This window comes from Aquarana catesbeiana, linkage group LG10 (assembly GCF_042186555.1).
Source record: "Aquarana catesbeiana isolate 2022-GZ linkage group LG10, ASM4218655v1, whole genome shotgun sequence".
Lineage (NCBI taxonomy): Eukaryota > Metazoa > Chordata > Amphibia > Anura > Ranidae > Aquarana > Aquarana catesbeiana.
This window is the reverse complement of record NC_133333.1, coordinates 164,593,534-164,610,018: the sequence shown is the minus strand read 5'-3', so window position 1 is coordinate 164,610,018 and position 16,485 is coordinate 164,593,534. Positions and strand designations below refer to the sequence as shown.

Genomic DNA, 16,485 nt, shown 5'->3' with positions numbered 1-16,485 from the left:
GAGCCAGATACACACAGGTTACATACGCCGCAATAGTTAGAGCGAGAGCAATAATTCTAGCAGTAGACTTCCTCTGTAACTCTAAACATGTAACCTGTAAAAAAATTTAAACCGTCGCCTATGGAGATTTATAAGTACTGAAGTTTGGCGCCATTCCACAACTGTACGCAGTTTTAAAGTGTGACATGTTAGGTATCCATTTACTCGTGTAACATAATCTTTCACAATATTATTTCATTGCCTTGCCTTATGCTATCACACTTGTGGAGTTACTTTCTAATTGCGCCTATAAAAATGGAGGTCAGTAAACATCAGTTTTGATATAAAAGTTATAAAAAAAAATTTTTCTGATTCTTTGCTAAAGGAAGCATTGTAGAAAAGCCATGTACCAAAAGTTCAGATGCCAGCTGTATCTGCCCCGAAGGAAGCTATCCAAAGAATGACAGAAAAACAGCCTGTACCTGTGACCGCGGGAAAGAGATAGTAAATAAAAGTGAGTTCTATATTAATATTGGAAAGTCAATGTTATCATTATCTGCTGTGTGTAGTTCCTGTCTTTTTGTTATTTTTTATCATTTTACTTTTAACACATTCCTGCCAGTGTAATGCATATGTGCCACAAACTTGCATCAACCAGCTCCGCTCTCACCCGCATGCTCCCTGCACAGTGACCAAGCTGTCAACAACTCCCGGTCACTATTTACAAGGCAGGACCACTGGGACAGGCTGCTGATCATGTGACCAGTGTGACAACAATTCACAGTTATCACACAGTCAGGAAGCCCACTTGTCGCTCCATGTGTTTAGTACCCCTTAAAGGGCAAGTGGGAGCCCATGACAAGGGGTTAAAAGGGGTTCTCTCTTCTGGGATAGATTACAGGCATGTTTTTATTGGGGTCCCCCACTATGAAGATTCACCCTTTCAATTTGTCCACAGTGACCATTGTCAATAGTACAGAAACTGATGTTAAATCCAAAATTGCCATCGGCATAATTGGTGAGGATAAGTCTTCCAATGGGGAAACTTGTTCCAGTGACAACTGTATAAGATGGGAATTCCCCCCCACCTTGCGGAAATTTCCTCTTAAGCCTCGTACACAGGATCGGACTTTCCGACAACAAAACCGTGGAATTTTGTTCGAAGGGTGTTGGCTCAAACTTGTCTTGCATTCACACGGTCACACAAATGTTGGCCAACAGTTACAAACGTAGTGACTACTAGACGTACTACGTGGTTTTTCAGCTGTTTAGCGCCACCATTTGGGCTCCTTCTGCTAATTTGGTGTTAGTAGAAGTTTGGTGAGTGTTGATTCGCGCTTTTGTTTTCGCGTTTTTAATTTATCGCTTTTCAGTTCGTTTCTGAACGGCTGTTCGTCAACCAAACATGTTACGGAATCGGAGGAGATAACGTGTTATTTATTATTGGCCTTGGAGTTATTGCTTTGACATTATTTTTTTGGTTGAATAATAATGATTTGATTTGGTAAATTTTCCATATTTTTGGATGCATAGAATGCACTTTTTGGTTATTTTCTATTGGCAGATAGCATGTCTAATTTTTTTTTTATTAAATGCACAATAAAAAAAAAATTGTGTAGAATAATACTTGGCTATGTGTTTTACTTCAAATGACAGTTTGGGAGTAGGCAGTCACATTTTAAAAAATATAATGTAAAATTGACAAGGGACACCAACATAGTTGGATCTTTGATCTTAAAATCTACAGGATAATGATGTAGTGGTAACTTGCACAAATAAAAAAAAAAAAAAGCATAATAATATTATTCTTGATATCACTAGAAAAAAAAGCCTTTGAAAATTTGTTTGCAATAACTCCATCAGTATCACCAGCAAAGCAGCTTCATTATTATCCCATTAAAGAAAAAGATAATTGTGCGCTGCATTTGGAGATTTCATAATTTGCCACGTCACGAATGTTAATTCTCCATTACGAACGCTAGTTTACAAGACCGACCACTTCTGCTTCCGAGCATGCGTGTTTGTACTTTGGACTTTTGTCCGACAGACTGGTGTACACACGATCGAAAAATCCGACAACACACATTTGTTGGCGGAAAATTTGAGAACATGCTAGCCAACATTTGTTAGCGGAAAGTCTGACAACAAATGTCCGATGGAGTATACACACGGTCGGACTTTCCACCAACAAGCTCACATCCAACATTTCCCGTCGGAAAATCAGATCGTGTGTACCGAGCATTACTTCCTGTTGTGTCTCTGGGATGGGAAGTGATAGGGAATGCCCCCAACTGGACACACAGCAAAAACCATTTTAACCATTCCTTACACTTTATTGATACTGCAAAAAAAAAAAAAATGGTATGCTACAACTCATAGCGACCAATTTTTATTGGATTAGAGCTGGCAGACTAATGTAAGCTAATCTCTCGCTGGTTACTTTAGATTAATTTAGATACAGACCCCTGTGGTTACTATGCAGTAGGGCGACTGCCCAGCACAAGTGGTGATCACTGTAGCAGCAAAAACTACCAATTTAGTTAATTAGTTTGAAATATAAATGCACTTTTAATGGACTTACTAAAAAATGTAAGCCTATTTAAGCTCACTATGCTCACTCACTGAACTATATCTATAGAAAAGCAGTAATATTACCCTAGAACAGGACCATGGAACTCCTACCCTTCTCTTATTCTCCATAACATAGGAGGAAGGTGTTCTGTATCCCATAGAGATTGCTGGGAACAATGCAAACTGTTAACAGTGCACAACATCCAGAGGGCACCGGAAGTTATTAGTAGACTGGATTTCTGGCATGATCATCAGTTATTTTTTACACTTATCATATAGATATAACAAAACACTTTCAATGGTATATTTAATAGACCAAAAAAAGAACAAATAGCAGACTTTCCCTGTCATGTTCAGTTTAATGTGATTGGTTATTTGTGTCAGGCAGCAAGCATTCTGATTACATGCTATAGTAGGGATCTCCAGCAGAGGGTACATTTGAAGAGAAGTTTGGCTGACCTGTCATAGTTGCACCTTCTGGTGGCAAAAAGAACAAAGGTCATTATAAGTTCTCGAAAACAGTTTTTCTCAGTCCTTGTGTGGAGTCTGTCCATAGACGTTAGGAGATGATATGATAGGCCCTTCTAGAAATGACCACAGCTGTCTATTTATTGCAGAATGCCAGCCTTGTGCCTATGGACATTTCACATCTGAAGAAAACAGCAAATGCCGCCCATGGACCAAGTAAGTGAAGGAGTTTTCATTTTGAAAAATACCCTAATAAATACAGTAACTGTTTAATAATGTGATACTCTTGAGAGTAAAGGGGTCAGGAGAGGGAAGGACCTAACCCGACTCCTTAGGGTCAGAGACTGCACCCATAGAGTCTCTGACCCAGAACTAGAATAAAAATAACTGCTGCAAGGTTATCCCTTATTGCTTGTTTAGAAGGCATAGAAAAGAAGATTTACTTATGTCGTTCACCTCCTAAGGAGCCGCAAGTTACCTGGGATCCCTGCACAGCCAGGCACTCAAGTCAGAGAACAGTCCGTGACTTTGTTTTTTGTTATTTATTGAGGGTAATAACTTAGATAGGGATGGGATGTTATGGGATACCCATCCGACTTCATCAACAACTTCAGGGACAACTCTTACTATATGCAGTCTCTATATACAGCTCCTCTTCTTCCTCCAGCACACATTTGCTTGCAGAACCTAGCTGGATCACTGTGTATATCTGACAGTCACTAAGTCAAATGAAAGCAATGGCCCATTATAGGCAGGAACCCGGGGCCCCTTAGTTGTGTAGCAGAATTTCAGTGTCCAGCTTGCATCACTCCTGTGGCTACTAAACCCAGCACCACCTCTTCAGGCACTGCCAACCCGCCTGGCTGCAGCTGCCCCTTTCACCACCCCGACTGACTCTCTGGGGATCTTCCAGAAGTGCTGACCTGCTCCCGCTGTCCTATGTCCTTGCTCCCAGGAGAGCATCCTCCGTGTGTTTTGGAAGGATCCTTCCAGCGCCTGAGCCCCAAGCCCGAGGTCAACCACCCCCCACCCCACCCGACTAGGAGGCACCCTCAAGGGCCACCGACAGCCTCCTCAGCACTCCATCTTCCACCCTCTTGGCATGACTGATACCTATTTATAAGTTGGCCTGCCCCCTGCCAACCCTTTACTGGGGGTTGGCTGATGCCCTCATAAATATGCCAAGCATATCCTCTTAACCTCTGTCCACTATGTCTAGAACATTCTCCAATGTTCCAGAAAACAGGGGGAGGCACCAGGGAAGCTGCTAGGATGAGTCACCCTGCCCTGAGTCAGATTCATAGCTTAGGCTTAGCCCTGAGCTAAACACATTTGTATCTACACTAACAACAAACCTATCTACATCTAGCACACTAGAGGGTGCTACACTTACTTGATCCTCCACAGCAACCAGTTTATGGTTCTGACATCTTTAGGACCAGTGCGTTGAACGTGATGATGCTAAAGGGACAATCCACCGCCAGGGTGTGGGGGAGTGCCATGTGCCAGGGGAACAGAGGATTGGGTAAGTTGAAATGCTTTTACTGTCCCCTAGACCTAAACCAGCAAATAATTCCTGCAGTGTGGGTGCAGCCTAACTGCAATGGATAGTTATTTTTAGTTCTCCGGAGTTGGGCTTTAACCACAGGCATGTTTTGTATGAAGTTTTCTTATAATGGGATATGCTTATACGCTCTGTTTCAAATGCTAAATTATGTGAACTCTCTCTATCCTCATTCTGTTTTCTTGAGTTGTCTCTAATTTTGTGCCCTTTTTCAGTTGCAGCGCTTTAGGCCTGATAGTGCTTGTACCAGGATCGGCCACGAACAATGTACAATGTTCCAAGCTGAAGAGCACAAAAGTTTCGGTTCTACCTACATCTGTCACCACAATTCCTCCACATACACAAAGAATGCCTGGGGATGCTGAGACATCTACTGCAGAGAGCTCTGTCACTTCCATCAAACACTCCACAATACCCAAAACCATAGTGGCCCTGAACTGGGGTAAATATCAGTCCATGGGAATGGACAGAGAATTGAGACGTGACTGATTTAAAGCTCTGAATTGTCCCTTATTTAAAATAACTGTTCCTCCTTCATAGCCAAATCAATCCGTCTCTCCTTCTTTGTTAGTTGTCCCTCTTTTTGGTCTAAAGTTTAAACCTCAATTAACTATTTAACCTCTTGTCGACCACGGAACGCATACAGTATGTGCGTTGGCAAGGTGAATGTAGCAGGGAGAGTGGGTCTTAATGTCTACATGCTGCACATATGTGTCATTGGCAGTCAAGGTTTCTGTGCTGAGAGCACAGAAATGTTCAGAGGACACCTGTTTCAGTAACAGTGGTCTAAGTGGAGATTTGTACTCACATTTGAGAGATTTTCTCTCACTGCCTATTGTTTAGTGGTAAGGAAGTGAAGGGAAATCTCCCAAATAATACACAGACAGCAATAAAAGCAGAGTCTGGAGCTGGACTTTAGAGTGGAACTGTGGCCAAAAATGAAACATGGCATGTGTTGCAGTCTGTCAATAGCATTGACACAATTTCTGTTTCTCTGAGTCCTCCTCTAAAGCTCACCACACGTTACAATCTGATTGTACATTTTTCCTTAGATCTACCAAAATGCATGTAGTGCAAAGGTCTGCCTAATTGGATACAAATTGATTAGATAGTTTGGGTATGTCCTCATATCACATAGCTTTGCTAAATCTAATGCTTGCATCTTAGGCTTGCCATACATTATACAATTTTCTTGTAAATTTTCCTTTAGATTTACCTAAACCTTATAATATGAGTGCAAGGTAAACCGGATTTCTAGCGCCAAAAGGTCAATGCAGATTCATGCTTATCCACATTGCACACATGCTAATATTAAATGAGCGAAAGACCAATGTCATTTATGAAGTGCCAGTTCATCGCACACATATTTGGGCGCATGCGCAAATTTGTGCACATACCAATTAGCACTTGGCACCCAGTGGCCTATTTAAACTACTCTATCATTGTGAGTAGTTGCTGAATGGTCTTCAGCTCGTTCCTGTGTTCCCAAGACCTGATCTGCTGTACCTGATTGCTTGTGTATGACCCAGCTTGCCTTTGGACTTTGCTTCTGCTCTTGCTCTAACTCTATTACCTACTACTACGATCTTGTTTACTGGATCTGATCTGCCTGCTGACTTTGTGCCACTTTGCCCGGCTATTAACGACCTTGGCCTATCACCTGGACTTGCTTTGCCTGCTGATTCGGTGCCTCGCTGCCCAGTTGCCACTGACTGTTGCTCTTCTACTGATTCTGCTTCTGCCCCACGCTCTGGTGCCAAGCTGCTCTTGCATCCTAGTCCGAGGACTGCAACTACCAGTTCTACCCACCTAAAAAGTGGACATCGCCAGTTAGTTGCTACGGCACTCGTGCCACTCCTTGCCTTTACACTCTCTGTCTCCACCTTCAGGATTGTTAGGCGGGTGGTGCAAGAGAAACCTCCTCAACATTCCAGCCTTCACCAGTACGTGATAATGAGGTTAAACCTAAATATTTTCAATTTGTATGTAATCAGGCAGGCCCTTACACTACGTAGTTAATAATAACTATTATCAATAATCTGTTTTAAATTGTCATTCAAATATATATTTTAAATCAAATCTTTATTATTTTTTGGCAATAACATGGTTTGGGTGGCTTTCTGTCAGTCATAGGCTGTGTCACACCCCTTCAGCCTGTGTTTTAGAATAAGAAGGAGGTGAAGCCACCATTAATCTACATGCAATATCCTGCCCATGTTATGTTTAGCTGTTTAGTGGGCTTGGAGGAGGAGGAGGGAGGGAGTGGGCTGTCATTTACCACTGTGTATACGTCCACATGTGTGACTCTATAGTCACATGGGCTGCTCTGATGTGATAGAGGGAAAATACCATTTGTTGATAATTTTTTATGATGTGGGTTTAGTGACACTTTAACAACCATCATTCAAGGAATGCCTTGAATGTAAAGTGGAACTAAACCCTCCTACCCTTTACAGACAAGAAAGATGCAATCTTAGCTTTTGTAAGATCTGCAGTTGCCATGGTGTTGCACCTATTATCAGTTATGACCCCGACATAAATGGTTTGACAGTTCAGTTGAGAGCATAAGCAATTGTGACAGTTATCAACCACAGCATGCCTTAAATGTAACTATTTTGGGAAACAGTTAAATTGATTGTTTTGATTCCATTTTAACAGTTTTATTATCTGCTGATCCTGCCAGTAGATCTGTTATTTTTCTATGTCCTTTAACAATCCAAGCTGTCCAGCAAAAGTGGCAGTTACACCTAAAACACAACCTAGAACCCTTTGATTTTTAAATTTGAAATGATACAATGTCCTATAGTTTAATTAGTTGTATTTTAACATCTGTTCTTTTTCCATCTTAGATACTGTCACTTTAATTCTCATTACTGTTACCCTGCTGATGGCGATGGCTGGAATTCTACTGGCAGTGATAATACAGACAAAAAAGAGGAAAGTAAACAGAGGATTCATCCGTAAGTATTGTAGAGAGTGAAGTACCACCATGTCCTGATGACAAACAAGCTTTGTTACATAGAACATTGAAATCTGTCTCTGTTTTTTTTTTTTCTGTATGAATGTCAATGTGATGTGCTCAAAGGGACATCATCATCATTTTTATACGTCCCAGCTTCAGTCAAACTTTCTTTTATTTAATTCTGGATAGAGCAGGGATGAGTGGAGGCATTGTTTGATTCTTTGTTTTTTTTTGCCATCTGTGTAACTGTCGGGGGGAGATTCCTTCATTTTCCTTCATTGCGATTTTGCACCCTCTAGTGTGCTAGATTAGGTGTACCTAGTTAGTTGTTAGCCAGGCCAAATTTCCCTACACTAAGAGCTAGGCTTGGATTGAATTTGGGTCAGGGCTGAGTGACTCAGGGAGGCTGGATGACTCAGCAAGCAGCATCTCTGGTGACTCCCACTGCTTTCTGGAACTTTGGAGAAGCTTTCAGAAGTAGAAGGTGGAGTCTAGGAGGGGCTGCTTGGAGTATTGATGAGGGCTCCAGCCAATCCCCAGCAAAATGGGCTGGCAGGGGCAGGCCGCCTCATAAATACTCATGAGTCATGCCATGAGTATTCATGAGACCTCAGGCCTGGGGCTCGGGTGCTGGAGGGACCCTCTACAACACACTGAGGAATCCTTCCTGGAGGCACAGGAGCAAGCAGAGGACAGCGGGACCAAGTCAGCATGTCCAGAAGTTCTCCTGAGAAGTCAGCCGGGTGGGCTGGTGAGTGAGCAGTCTGGGAGGACTATGGAGAGAGAGAGAGTGTCAGTCTAGTAAGACTGTGTAGAGAGACAGAGTGTCAGTCTGGGAGGACTGTGGAGAAGTTAGCCTGGAGGTAGGGCTGTTTTTTGGCCTAGGCCGACAAGGCCTAGGCCTAGGGTGGCGCTTTACGGGGGTGGCGCATGAGAGAAAGCCCGCCACCTGTCTTCCCAATTCCCGGCTCCCACGGCTGCCTCCTGCACATATACAGCCAACGGCGGATAACTTGCTGTAGCGGCGCCACTGTGTATGGGCGTGCTTGGCAGAGGGTGGGCGGGTGTGTGACTGGCGGAGGTGGAGCCTTATGCTCAGTCTATCCTCCTTCGCACTCTGCAGTGAATCTTCTCCTCGGCATCGGGGCGGGGTCTGGCTGTGAGGAGAGAGAGAGGAGCACAAGGGAAACAGGGCACAGTGGCTGTGTTTGAGAGCACAGTCGAGGGCACAGTGGCTGCGTTTGAGAGCACAGTCGAGGGCACAGTGGCTGCGTTTGAGGGCACATTGGCTGTGTTTGAGGGCACCGTGGCTGTATTTGATGGGCACAGTAGCAACATTTGATGGGTACAGTGGTGGCATTTGATGGCACAATGGCTGTATTTGATGGCACAGTGGCTGCGTTTGATGGCACAGTGGCTACAATTGATGGGCACAGTGGCAGCATTTGATGGGCAAAGTGGCAGCATTTGATGGGTACAGTGGCAGCATTTGATGGGTACAGTGGAAGTGTTTGAGGGCACAGTGGAGGGCACAGTGGCTGCGTTTGGGGCGGCTGCGTTTGATGGGGCATAGTGGCTGTGTTTGATAGGACACAGAGGCTGCAATTGATGGACACAGTGTCTGCAATTGATGGGCACAGCGGCTGCGTTTGATGGCACAGTGGCTGCGTTTGATGGCACAGTGGCTGCATTTGATGGAACAGTGGCTGCATTTGATGGAACAGTGGCTGCATTTGATGGAACAGTGGCTGCATTTGAGGCTGTAATTGATGTATTTTTTTCTGAATTTTTAAATTTGTTTGCGCCCCCCCAGCCGCCACTGGCATGTGCAAAGTGCTCAATGCATGCTAAAATCAATGCAAAACCATTAAACTTTCCACATTTAGTGAAAGTGCATTAATATGCAGATCATGATATTGCAATAAAGTGATCCATCAATGCTGAAATCAATGCAAACTCATTAAAGAGGATTTCTGCCCCCCCCCCCCGAAAATATTAAAACTCAGCAGCTACAAATACTGTAGCTGCTGACTTTTAATATTAGGACACTTACCTGTCCAGGGATCCCGCAATGTCGACACCTCAGCCGATTTTCGGATTGGCTCTCGGGTTTTGCCACCATCATTCATGGTAAGGGAAAACGTCTGGTTCCCTCCTGCACATGTGCGAGGCACGTTGCACTTTCTAAATGGCCCAGTGGAGGAAGGAGAAGGGGAGCCGAACTTCAGAGGAGACAGCGCAGTCTCCCGGGAGTGGGGAAGGGTACCTGTCAAAAACAGGTGCCCGTTCCCCCCTCCCTCTTGAAAGGTGCCAAATGAGCCTACAGAGGAAGGGGTGTGGTTTACAGATGATAGGGTGGGTCTTAAACAGGAAGGCGTGTGGCCTCAGCAGGAAGAGGTGGGTCGTATTTAAATTAAGGGGGTGCATGGGTTTAGTCAGGCCAATGGGCAGCACAAATCCTAAATACACCACTGCCTGGAGGGCTAGTGAAAGGGGCAGCTGCAGCCAGGCAGGCTGACAGTGTCTGAAGAGATGGTGCTGGGATCAGTAGCCACAGGGATGAAAGCTGGACATTTACTTTTTTTTATTTGCTTCACATTTAAAGGGGCCTCGGGTTCCTGCCTACAACAGGTGGTTGCTATAATCTGACTGAGTGCTTTGTCAGATTCACAAACAGTGTGCCAGCTTGAGGAGTGTATATAGACTGTATATAGGAGAAGTTGTCCCTGAAGTTGTTTAAAGTCAAGCGGGCATCCCATAATGCCCCTACTCCCCATCCAAGTTATAATCCCTCGATAAAACAACAAAACAAAGTACTGGACTGTTTTCTGACTCTGGGAGACTGTGAAAATGTGGTGTGTCTAGCTGTGCAGGGTGGGGTATCCCAGTTCATCTGTGGTTCATTAGGGGGTGTGATACAGACAGATCTCTTCCAATGGGGATCACAGACAAGGACAAAAAATATATTTTTGTGGAGTGGGGAACAGTTACAACCTGCAGCTTATTTAAAAGGGTAAAACATGGGAAGATGTACTGAATATGTTTTTTATTATTTTGTCTAAGCATACATTTTAAGTAGAAAAATGGTGTGGAGAGCTGGATCTCCCAAGGTAATAGATGTTCTCAGTCAGGTCTTAAGCAATGTAGAGGGAATGATTCTCTGTAGGCAGCTCTCCCAGGAGTGTTGGCCACAGGGTGAGTGGGTTTGCAGGAAGGAAAGTGCCAAAGGCAGAACGTTTTAAAGTCCAGATTCAATTTTATTTAGACTCCTGCATCTAAAAAAGCTAATTTTTTTTTTGGGGGGGGAGGGTTTATTGCCCCCCCCCCCCTTCATCAGGGCTTAGTGCTGTTAAACAAAGTGTTTCTATAGACATTGGAGAGATCCGGAGGAGTAATTAATTCTCAGTGACACTAAGCAATATCCTTATTTTCCAAAAATAATTCAGACACATCTACTACTTAATGGCCCTGTAATCTATTTTTCATGAAAACATTTCTCGTGTCTTTCTCCCTCCTTCTAATGCCTGAGAGATCAAGAGCCTCTCCTTCTCCTCCTCACTTCAATTTGTTTGGAACGAGCAGTGCACGTTAGTTGTTGTCATGGCCACTGCTCTATATACACTACAAATTTCATAGTCCATCTCAGGAGTGAGCAAAAGAAGGTAGCTATGTTCCCATATACAGAGGGACCATAGGGAATAAACATAGCCACCCTCTAACAGGAAGTCAGACCACAGCAGCAAAAAAAATAATGAATCTGGAGATTCGAAGGAAGCTAAGAGCAAAATAAGGTACTTTTCAAGTTAAGAATACATCAATAGAATTTTCTTAACCAGAGTTTGTCATTTTAACCATCACCTGGAATGATCATCAGTATCATGTTACATATGTATTGTTGTTTGTCTTCAAATTTGTCCATTCCTCACTCTGTAGCTAGGGGATAAGCTATGTAGTCCCACCCTTTTTCTTCCTTGTGCTATAATCTCAATTCATCACATATGCTGTATTCTGCTGGAGCTAGATACACTAATGATGTTGACTTTTCTGATGTTCATCTGTTATGATCTGCACAAGTTTTTGGATTAAAGCTTTCTATGATCTGCAGGATGTCATTTGGATCAAGTTATTTATAGAGATCACACTTTCAGTGCTTGGATTTCTGAAGCACCTACTATGTAACTATATGTAAGAACAATTGGGCTAATTACCCTTCAAAGTCATTAGATTTCATTAGTCCAGTACATACTTTTTTTCAACAGTACCAGGTCTTAATGAAGGGGGATCCTTTGAACCCCGAAACGTGTTGGATTTTTATGACAAAAGAGTCTGAAGAAAACTGAATATGGATACCATAGGCTCTGCTTTTGGTGCTTTCCTTCTTGCACACCTAGACCATTAAATGTTTACACTTTATTACAGTTATGATATTTGCTGAATATCATCAGTATCTTAATAATTACTTTTTCATGTTGCCTAAAGTTTCTCTTTATATAAATACTCATGAGATTTCTAATGTTTTCTTCCAGGAAGCAATAAATGCAAAGTACCAGTACAGGAAGAAAGCACGGATTCTGAATCTAGTCTTACCAAAAATAATCCTGTGTGAGGAACTGTCTGAAACTCCATGCAGCCTTACAAGCTGCTTTTATTCACTGGTATCCAGTGACATACAGGGACCCAGAGTCCCCCTGGAGCCTGGAGAGAGCTGCCTGTGAACCTCCTTCTTATTGAAAGAATATTTTCATTCCCTTACCATTTCATGACAAAACTTTTCCGTTTAATCATCCTGGATGAACACAAACTGTAATACACGAGTGACAGCCTTTACAGATCAATTGTCCTTGCCTTCCAAGTGCAGCTGTGGAGTTTGGAAATTACCTTGGAAGTAGTTGTACCCATAGATCTCACTGGTTTTCCAACACTCATACTTTACATTAAAATGCCTTTTTTCCTACATAAAATAATGTGAAATGTATATATCGAAAACACAGGTTTCCCAGAGCTCAGGTATGTTAGCCAGCAAAAGAAGCCTATACAAAGCCTGCTTCAAATCGTTCAGTATACATAGCGGTCTTGGCTTGCTACATTTGCAAATTGGTGTAAACGTCACACGCCCTACATCAAGATGGCTGCCCTCTGTGTTAACCGCAGTCTATTGTTTACCATCAGAACCAGGAGCAAAGGGTAGTGGAGTAGTTGGAGATAGAGAGTAGCAGTTAGAGATATTCAGTGGCAAAAATAATTATTTAATCCCCTGCAGATTTTGTAAGTTTTCCCACTTACAAAGAAATGAAGGGTCTATCATTTTTATCATAGGTGTATTTTAAATGATAGAGACAGAATATTAACCAAAAATCCAGAAACCTTAGGGATTTAGAGAAGATCTGTAAAGAAGAGTGGACCAAAATCCCTCCTGAGATGTGTGCAAACCTGGTCACCAACTACAGGAAACGTTTTACCTCTGTGCTTGTCGACAAGGGTTTCTCCAAGTACTAAGTCATGTTTTGCTTGGGGATCAAATACTTATTTTACTCTCTGAACTGCAACTCAATTTGTATCTTGTGTTTTTTTTCTGGATTTTTGGTTGACATTCTGTCTCTATCATTTAAAATACACCTATGATAACAATTATAGACCCTTCATTTCTTTGTAAGTGGGAAAACTTACAAAATCTGTGAGGGGATCAAAACATTATTTTCCCCACTGTATTAGCAGTTTAGTTCCACTTAGTGTTTGAAAGGGGTGAGCATGAGTTTGGTCTGAACCCAAGAGATAGCTATCAGTGCCAATCTGCTGTAGGTGGGGGATTTCCCAAAGGCATTCATATGTTATGGGAAAGGGGGGTGATGCTCATGATATCATTGACCTGATAGGACCACATATGTTAGATCAATGACATACACCTATTATGGCCATGCGGCCATATTAGGTTAATAATGCCATGAGCAGCCCCACCCCTTTGTTCACATGCAGCTGTGAGGTTGGGAACCCTCTGCCTGCAGCTGATTGGCCTGGCACTGACAGCTACATCCTGGGATTTAGAACCAAACTCAAGATCATCCCTAGTTCTTGATAGCAATTATACCTTTTATGTCTTTTGTTTGGAATGAATAATTTATTTTGCATTTAAAATTTATCTCAGTGACCTGGGTCATGCCGGTATGGTGCTCATAGTGAGCATCCAATTCACTGGCTGATTTTTGACATATTATGAACTAGTTATTTCAATATTGGGCCATGTTGCATTTAACATGTTAAATATAATGTGCATTTTGTGAAAGTTTTTATTTTTTGTGTGGAAACTCAGTTTGTGTGTTATTATTTAGGACATAATGTATATGTTTTAATAAAGTGCACACTTATTCATATAACTAATTTTGATATAATTTGTGTATATTTAGTATTGTGGACAACTTGTATGGGATTGTTTTGTTGTTTGAGCAACCCAGTCTGAAGTATGGGAGCACACACATTGGGAACAATTAGGGTTACATGCGATTGTCACTGATCACAATATAACTCATCAGGGAGGAGAGGTATGCAAAGGATACCGGAAATTCCTGAGCTACAGGGGCACTTTTCAGTAGTTGTATATTCCTCTATAACAAAGTATACATAACGTAAAACCTTTTTATATAGGGTGGGGAAGAGTTGAAATCCCTCTCACGTTTTTATCATTGCCTGTGTTTGTCCTGGTCACAATGGTGGAGAAATGTGACGAGAATTCCAAAATGTTACAGTTGTCACTGGAACAGGAATATAGAGATATTTTTCCAAGGGGTACTTTTTTTCAGTGCCATCTAAGATGTGAATTCCCTTATTATTTGTAAAAAAAAAAATGTTAATTTCCCTTGCATTTGGGTAATGTCCTCACTTACTGTTGTGTCTTTGGGTAAGTGAAGGGTAGTCTTTTCAGTAGGGAAAAAATTCTGTATTACAGGGGTTCTAACTATTCCCTAACCAAAAACTAAGAAAAGAAAGTTTTGGGTTTAGATATAGATACTTAAAAATGTAAGCATCTGGAATCAAAACGGTCTGTATTAACTAATTATTCCTTTCACTCTCCAGCTGTTTCCATGCCCATAGGAACACAAGCATAGGGCATCCACTGCAAAGCCGTCCTACAGAATTACCATTGTCCAATTAATAACAATTGCACCAGCTTTGTATACATGTTTATACCCTTTGTAGAAACTCCCAATGCTTTCCTTTTTGAGCTAGGGGCTCCTTTTGTGCCTGGCTGAGAAAACCTATTTTGACCTACCTTCTCTTCCTACTGGGATTGGTTGGCCTTGAGTTGTCTGAAATCCAAATTGCAGCAGGTAGACATATGACTGCCTATGAGAATGCTGTGGCCCTTATTGGCCTTGTTATACACTGGGATCCCAAGGGTTCCTTATGTTTAAACCGTCTCTCCTGAAGCCACATTGGCTGAAACAGAGGGGGGTCACGTGATTGGACCATAGTGGCCTGAAAATAGTTAAGTATATACATCTTTCTTACACGCTTTAGTTAGCATATGTGCTAGGACGATAGAGGTGATCATTTTGAGGCTAGTTAGGTGTAAGCTGGAATTCGACTTTAAGTTCTGCTGCAAAGTCATCAAAATTACAATCCATTGCCACCCCAACATAGAAGCTTGTCAAACCAATTGACACGTGGAGGAATCTAAAGGTGCAAGCCTCTCTCCAAGCACACAGGCTCAGATTGTGTTCGAAGAGGGATTTGCACCTTAAAGTGGATGTAAACCTGATTCATGAAATTTGAGCTGGGCACATCTATCTGTAGTGTTTACTTATCTCTCTTCAAAGCCCTGTGTCTTGTAGTTTTGTCCTGCTCTGTTCCTCTGTTATCAGCCTGATAACTTTTGACAAGCTCTCCGAGATGGGAGCCTGAACTGTGTGTGGTAGGAGGTTGCTATAAATAGATTATCACAAAGATAAAATATACACAGGCAAGCTCTGCATGTGTGGGGAGGGTGGTGTGTGCCTTTCCTTCAATCAGCTGTCTCACAGTTTCTCACAGTGTCTAGCAATGATCCCCTCCTACAGGTGAACCAGTAAGTGAAAATTCTAACAGAACAGTATATAAAGCAGAAGACAGCAGATATACATGTAAAACTTATATAGGGAGATTAGTTTCATCTCTGTGTATCATCTGAGGCTGTTCACTTCATTGGGTATATGGAGGGTTTACATCCACTTTAAGATACATCCTTCCTTTTCCTCCTGTAAAAATGTGGAGAGGGTGTAAAAAACCTTCTCTTCTCACAGACACGTGTTATGTCAACAGTGTCTTAGGCGTTTTGTTCAAAAGTTCAGTAGCCAGACTGTCTTAAACAAAGTGTGAGTTTATTTGGTCACACTTGGCAACAACTTGAAAATATATACAAAGTTAAATTCTTCTTACAGCTTGATGTAGTAAAACAAAAAATAATAGGAACAAAAACTTATATCAAGAAGGTTCAAGAGATGTCTCAGCTCCATCTGTTCTTCTCTATGTCAGAGAGATGTCCGCTCTAGCAGCTGTTTGTGAGGTAGGCTGTATTTAGGCCTAATGTAAACGAAATGTCTTCTGTAGAGTAAGAATGCGCGTGTTCTTCTTTGTGTATGTGAAAAGGTAGTGAAGTCCTTCTGTGTGTGTGAGTGAAGGACATGTGTTGTGTGTGTTGTGTAGTGAAGTGTAGTGAAGTGTGTCGTGCATCCTGAAGTGAAGTGTCACTCTGTTTTTATACTATTTCAAATCAACTAGTCAGCAGACTAAAGCCATAGCCATATACGGCTAGAACTAAAAATGAAATGATCATATTTGTGATTCTTCTAAATATTCTCTTTGCCAACAGCTGACACGTCTCTTAAACTTCTTTGATTGTCAGTAACACACAACAGATTCTTATAAAAAACTAAAGGTGAATGACCTTTCCAAATGGCAGAATTCTTGT

General features: G+C 42.1%; 1 protein-coding gene across 1 annotated transcript in view; it reads left to right on the top strand.

Moving 5' to 3' along the window:
* Positions 1-13,915, top strand: part of LOC141110999 (uncharacterized) — a 49,561-nt gene extending 35,646 nt beyond the window's left edge. Inside the window, exons 3-7 of the mRNA XM_073602883.1 lie at positions 365-493; positions 3,168-3,234; positions 4,798-5,024; positions 7,432-7,542; positions 12,071-13,915. Of these exons, the coding sequence (XP_073458984.1) occupies positions 365-493; positions 3,168-3,234; positions 4,798-5,024; positions 7,432-7,542; positions 12,071-12,150 (614 nt within the window). The 3' untranslated portion in view covers positions 12,151-13,915. The remainder of the gene's footprint in view (positions 1-364; positions 494-3,167; positions 3,235-4,797; positions 5,025-7,431; positions 7,543-12,070) is intronic.
* The last annotated feature ends 2,570 nt before the right edge of the window (positions 13,916-16,485 follow it).